General features: G+C 29.8%; 2 protein-coding genes across 2 annotated transcripts; both read right to left on the reverse strand.

Annotated features, from left to right (window-relative positions):
- Positions 1 to 1,675: 1,675 nt before the first annotated feature.
- LOC106104113 (polycomb group RING finger protein 3) lies at positions 1,676 to 4,628 on the reverse strand. The gene is made up of 5 exons (XM_013284063.1): positions 4,409 to 4,628; positions 3,959 to 4,111; positions 3,258 to 3,400; positions 2,501 to 2,644; positions 1,676 to 1,871 (listed from the first exon to the last, which is right to left on the reverse strand). The coding sequence occupies exons 1-5, from the start codon at positions 4,518 to 4,520 to the stop codon at positions 1,746 to 1,748; spliced, it is 678 nt and encodes a 225-aa protein (XP_013139517.1). The 5' UTR covers positions 4,521 to 4,628; the 3' UTR covers positions 1,676 to 1,745.
- A 365-nt stretch (positions 4,629 to 4,993) lies between these two features.
- On the reverse strand, positions 4,994 to 7,006 carry LOC106104127 (zinc finger protein 239-like). The gene is made up of 4 exons (XM_013284079.1): positions 6,716 to 7,006; positions 6,315 to 6,434; positions 6,051 to 6,192; positions 4,994 to 5,665 (listed from the first exon to the last, which is right to left on the reverse strand). The coding sequence occupies exons 1-4, from the start codon at positions 6,723 to 6,725 to the stop codon at positions 5,302 to 5,304; spliced, it is 636 nt and encodes a 211-aa protein (XP_013139533.1). The 5' UTR covers positions 6,726 to 7,006; the 3' UTR covers positions 4,994 to 5,301.

Genomic DNA, 7,006 nt, shown 5'->3' on the forward strand with positions numbered 1-7,006 from the left:
CGTACCACAGATAAAATATGGCGCGCGCGAATAGTGATGTTTTAAGCTATATTTCACGAACGCTATAACTCATGCTATTGTTTTCATGAAGTGTGAATATTTTCATTTAGATTTTATAATTTTTCAAAATTGTGTTATTTGTATACATTTTATAAGCAACTTTTTTGTTAGTTTCGAAAAAGTAGTCTTAATTGTTCGGTTACAACCATTTTAATATGAAATAACGCGTAAACGAGCAATATTTTAAAGCAGTTTTATGTTAACGTTACAAGGGAAACAGTATATCGTTTCAAAACTTTTAAAAATCAAAGCCTGAAAATAATAGCGTTCAAACTTTTAATCAATTTCATATTATGGTTTTGAAGAAAAAAGCATGAAAGACGCAATTGTTTATTTGTGCTAAAAAGGAAAAGCATTTATCATAATTTTTTAGTAATTCGTTTCAAGGAATAACGTTGCTCTATACAAACTATGAAGTTTTAGGGGAATAATTCCGTAAATCATTTTTTTAGTTTTTGCCTAGTCACAGATATCTACATTCAAACAAGTTTGTAGGTCCAGGGCTTCTTTCATATTTAAATTATATAGTAACATACAAAACTAACAGATGATTACTTACTAAAATAACGAGTCAAATTGTACTTAATCATACTTCACACTAATATAAATGCGAATGTTTAGATGAATGGATGTTTGTAGCCTAAATTGCTGAACGGATTTCTGTGAAATTTGGTATAGATATAGAGGATAGTCTGGAAAAACACATAGGCTACTTTTTTTTTAAAATTTCACGCAGGCGAAAGCTAGTATATCATAAAGAGGATAAAAATAAAAGTTCATACTTCAGTTGAAATTATATATTTTTCTTAAATCGTAATTATTAAATAATCTTTAGCATACATTATGCATTATTCAATTAAACTATAATGAAATTAACTAAATTACAAAACTTAGTGCTGTGGATCAAATTATATTGTAAGGCAACAAAAACAAAATTAACAAAAACAACTAAAAACATAAATACTATGTCCGGAAATAAAAGAAACAAACATATTTCACTAATGAAGATAAATTAACCTAAAATATCTTATATTCGGCATAGAAATATTTCATACATAAATAATAATTATATTTATTGTACACAGATTATACTTTTAATTTTTTTTTTATACATAGAAATAAAATCTCCGCGAATTACATTGATAGAAAACATTAAATTGTCAGACAAAATGGCAGTATGGACGAAAATTGACTATTATTATATAAAATTGAAATTATTAAACTAAAAATTTATATAAAAACAATATAATATTCGATTATAACATTTATTATCTAAAGGTATAAAAATTCATCACATTTGGTGACAATTAACTACTAATATAAAATGGTATCAATGTAGGGTATTACATATCCCCTATAATGCGATTTAAATAACATTTATTTGTAATTTTTTCTTAAGTTTATACAAGCTGTTGCCTGCGACTCTGTACGGAATTATCTATCGGAACTATACATCAAATATTTTATATTAGTAATCTATACTAACATTATAGAAAGGGTTGATTTGTATTTTTGTATATACTGTAAAACTCAAAAACTATTGAGCCGATTTCTAAAATTCTTTAAACATTAAAAAGCTATGTTATCAGTCAGTATCACGGCTGTTTTTTTTTTCCAAGAGGACAAAGTCACATGCAACAGCTAGTAATATAATCAAAATCGCATTACAACACATAGTAAGTAATCTACAAGTCTATCTTAGGTCTGTACTGCAGCCGCAGCGGCGGGTCTCGGAACCGCCAACGCGTCACATACACGAACTTCAGTGTATGGTCTTTACCGAGCAACTCATCATTACATAAGATGTCTATCTGTATAACAAAATATTAAATTACTAGCTTATTCGGGCAACATTTCATAAGTTTTTTATTATTTACACTCCTTATCATGTTATGAGGGATGAATTACAAGTAACAAGGAGGTTAGTTATGAGTGTGGTAAACCGGTAGAGATAGGCTTAGAAAGAGATGGATAGATTGCATGAAAGGTGACATGATCAAGAAGGAAGCAATGACTGAGATGACATATGATAGTTATGTGACAAAAACTTGTTGCGCAGAGCCTATGGGAGTAGGATAAGGAGATGACGATGACTCCTTACCCAACTTACTCAACTGAGTTTTTGGTAGTTTGGTAGTTTTTAGTAAATTTATGATGATAAGAAGAAATATAAAAGTGATGATATGAACGACATAGATTTTTTAAATCAGTTGTCTGTCACAGCAGACACAATTGACTTGAGGGTTTAAAATAAAATTTTGAAACATAGAAATTCAAATCTTTAAATGTAAGACCTTTGCCATTGGCTAATAATTACTAATTTTTGCCCTTTTCTCACATTAAATGAATTTTTTCAATTAGTTAGAATAATCCAGTCCTCCGATATCTCAGTTATAATCAAGTATCCCAAGAAGATTATCTAAAAAGGTTGTACACTTACTTCTCTATACTTCTCCATGCCGCTTAACACTTTCTTGGCTATAAACTTCTTTAGATGTGTTATAGTTGCTTGTGCTGAACATCTAATAAAGCTGCGCTTCAATGTGCGTAAAGATGTTGAGATGCACTCCAAGCAAACATTCACCTGCAAATTTAAAACAATCAATGTTAATACACAGGATTAGTAAAGATTACAATATACAAAGATACCAGTACTTGGATTATTTAAAGAAGTTTCTTTAACTATGTAAAAATACTGTCTGACAATAATTAAAAAAATATTTGTGGCTATTTGTTATAAACTAGCTAACTAGCTATTACTTGTGATTTCAAATATGACAAATTAAAAAAAACTAGCAATAAATATAGCCTATATAACTAAGTGAATATGACATTTCTAATAGTAAAAAAAGCTACTACTATCTTATTCTTTATATAAACAAAAGAGTACTTTTTGAGTTTTTCACATACAAAAAAAACAATTCTTTACTCTTTAAAACACCAGTATAGATAATAATAACAATTTTCTTTAAATAATAGTAGATTTTTGTTAATGTACTAATATTTCCTGTAACCAACTAAGCTGTAGGCTTGTGCTAGAATATGGTTCACGACAATAGTCAAATGGAGGGATTCGAACCCTCAACCTCAAGATTGTCCGTACCCCAAACCATTAGACGATTAACGCTTTAATAACAATTTTATATAACAATCAACAAATAAAAATATTTTTAGCATATGGTCTGATAAATATTTACCTGTTCATCCTTCCTATGACAGTCAGTGTTATCAGGTTGTTCTGGCTCGTCACCAGCACCAGGTTTGTCTGCTGCGAGCGCTGCATCCTTAGGACATGGTAGACCTTTCGCTCTGTAGAAATCTCTCTCGCGTTTTATTTCATCTGGAATTTACAATAATTATTTTTAAACTTTATCAGAGGACTATAGAGTAATGCTGGACCTCGAACTGATGATGATTCAAAACAAGAATTTTGCAAAGTATGGATGGATTGTGTATGAAAGAGGATATTCGTAATGCTTAATTTGACACGAGTATTGTGGCAAAAAAAAATATTATATGTTACCAACAAGCTTATTAAAATCTCACACATTTTTCCCTTTACCAGTTCAGTAGATTTATTTTAATTGGTTGTTTGTCAAACTGGACACAATTGAATTTAGAGTAAAAAAGAAGTTAAGAGAGTGAATTAAGATATGACAGCTGATAAATATGTATGGAAGAACAGTACATGCTGAGCCGACCCTCTGTAGGGACAAGGTCAGGTTGATATCTATACTAATATTATAAAGAGAAAAGATTTGTATTTTTGTATCTATTAAAATAACTCAAATACCACTGAGCCATTTTTAAAAATTCTTTAACCATTAAAAAGCATTGTTTTATTATTTTTTTATTTTATGCAGGCGAGGTCACAAGTAATAAATAAACTAGAACTCACTGTCCTGTAAATCGGGCACTAATTTATAAACAATGTCCTGCATGGTCCTATCAAAGCTTATGTACTGCAGGGGATGGGACTGGTGGATCACAATGTTGCATGTTGGACACGTATTGTTCTCTTCCAAGTGCTTCACCAGGCAACTCTTGCAGACTGAAACAAGAAAGATGGAAATTTAAAAAAAAAACCTCTTATAACCCTTTTAAATACGTAGATCCATGATAAACTAATATTCTAGATACACCTGAGTAAGTGCAAAGATTGAAATAGTCATAAGAATTGCGTGAGAAACTTGTTTTAAATACAGTCTAAACACAGAAATTAATGAAACAAAGAAAGTGGTAAACTTAAGAGTTATGATATTTTCTGAACCAGCGAAAGGCGTTCTTAATTATCTTGGTATAATAGTGGATAAAACTTTATAATATAATGAATTATGAGAATACTAACACGTATGAAGACACTCGGTAACCGTAGTCGCGTCGATGAAGTATCCACGGCAAATTTTACATGTAATGTGACTATTGAGTGTTTTCAACTTAATCCTCCTTTCCATTGTCATCCTAATTTTATTAATTTGCTAACATTATGAGTTATTAACTTAAAAATAAGGAAAAACAAAAAACTAGAACTAAAACTGCTTTTAGATGACAATGCCACCAAAATGCCAATGACAGCCAAAGAGTATATAATCCAAAACACCAGAAACATTTCAAAGAGTACACTTCACAGATACAGATTTAAAAATGTGTTTATGTTACTTTTTATTTATGCTCAACGTTATTCTAGACCTTTTTTATTTTAGACGAGCTTCTCCCCACAAACTTTGTTAGCCGTAATTTAAAAAATTAAGGTCATCTATTACAGTCCCTATGGCAGCTACCTCCTGGTGTTAATTTTGAAAGTCGTAATTTACGAAAATACTGCTTATACATATTATAGTACTCTGTTTTTAACAGTAAAGGAGATTTTAAAATATCACATGATAAAAATGGTTCAGAATTAAATTTTCGAAATTAGAAAAGCTTCAAACAGTCGATGCAAAACATTTATTTTCATACAAACTTCACTTAAAACTAAATGTACTTTACGATAAATTAAATAAATACGGCACTATTATACAATCAACTTTGACAAAGAGATTACCTTTCATTCTTCACAACAACATCTACAAAATTTATTTCGGTAAAATTTTACAAAACTAATATTTGTAACCAGAATTATAAGTATTTGGTTGCTTGTTATAAATAAATGAGTATTTGTTACTTAAATAGACTCCTACCTGTTTTTGTACATCTCAATTTGAAAAATAAATCTATTTTTATAAAATAAATATGGCAACACTATGATCCTTCACATTTGACACTTTCATTTGGCGCCATTTGTTGGTTAAATACGTCAAACGGTTTATTTGTCTCTGGCATAGAAATTAATTTATAATAATTAGCTGGAACGGGAATTTGTTTCGCATGGTCCCGCTTAAAATGTCTCCCTAAATGACTTGATTGTGAAAATTTCCTATCACATATTTTGCATTTGTAATTCTTTTCTCCTGTATGGACAACTTTATGTTGTTTTAAAGCCGATGAAGTGTAAAATGTTTTACCACATTCACAATGATAATCTCTTTGGCCTTTGTGTCTCTTTAAATGTACATTATATGCACTGCATGTGACAAAACCTCGCTGACATTCTTTACATTTATATCTGTAAACAAATAAATTAATTCTTAGAATAACTAAAAAGGCGGATTAGCATATCAATTTGCGTATTTTTAAAACTCATTATTACAATTTAACTTTTAATAAAATACACACATCACTGGCTGAAAATGTAATTTATTGTCTATGGATTTATTAAAAAAACTGTTTAAATGGATATAACATATCCATTTTTAAAAAAGTTTGTGATTACAGTTTATAAAGGTTTAGATAGGTCTGTTTATAATTTCACATTTCTATTAAATAACATTCTACCACTTCAACTATATTCAAATAATGGTAGTCATTTCAAGTTGGTTATAATTAAAAAAAATCTGTAATATTTGAATATTCATAAACAATATAATAGGTAATGCCATAGATTTTCTTACCTTACTTCTTTATTATGTATCCTAACATGTATTGAAAGATTTCCCGATGTAGCAAATGTTTTATCACACAGGTGACAAGAATATGGCTTTTCTCCATTATGTATCCTTTGATGAACCTTTAAATCAGCTTTAATTGGAAAACCTATGGAAAAAATGATAATACGAATTTCAATTATCGATAACTAGATGGCTATACGGTCAATATAGAACACGTTAATATCATTCACAAAATTTGAAATGCTTATGTAAAGGTTTTATATCTACCTTTTCCACAATCTTGGCATAAATATGGCTTGTCACCTTTGTGCCTCTTCATATGTATAGATAATTGTGCGCTTTGAACAAAACTCTTGAAGCAAATATCGCAACTGTATAGTTTTTCACCTAAAAATGATGATGAACCCATGATTAGATTGCGCGAAAATTGTAGCCTATAGTAAGTTGTAAGTGTAGCGATTTTTATTAAATAAAGCATTAACCAAAAATATACTGTGATTGCTGACATCTTACATAACAAAGTAACATTACTTTAGTCATTTTGAAACAGATCCATTCAAGGATTTTCTAAAAGAGTACTCTAAACGTTTTCATCTTTGATGTAATTTACAATTTGAAAATAAATTGTAATATCCATGAAATATAGTTTTTATGGTGTCAACACATACCAGTGTGCATCCGAATATGATTAACAAGTCCTGTCCGTCGACTAAACTTCTTAGGACAGTATTCACAGTGGTATGGAGTCTCTCCTGTGTGGAGTTTCTTGTGCTGGTTCAGTGTGCTGTGCCCTCTACAATATTAAACAATTATAGACCCTAACATTATAAGCATAAAAAAAGAAAATAGCTTGAATTTTGGCTATTAGTTGTTTTGAGTAGGGTCTGTTTGCGATTTTTATCGCAAATTAAATGAAGTGAAGTGAAATGGAAGCTATTCCGTGTTTTGTCTGATGAGTG

This window comes from Papilio polytes, unplaced genomic scaffold, assembly GCF_000836215.1.
Source record: "Papilio polytes unplaced genomic scaffold, Ppol_1.0 DF823691.1, whole genome shotgun sequence".
In the NCBI taxonomy this organism is placed as follows: domain Eukaryota; kingdom Metazoa; phylum Arthropoda; class Insecta; order Lepidoptera; family Papilionidae; genus Papilio; species Papilio polytes.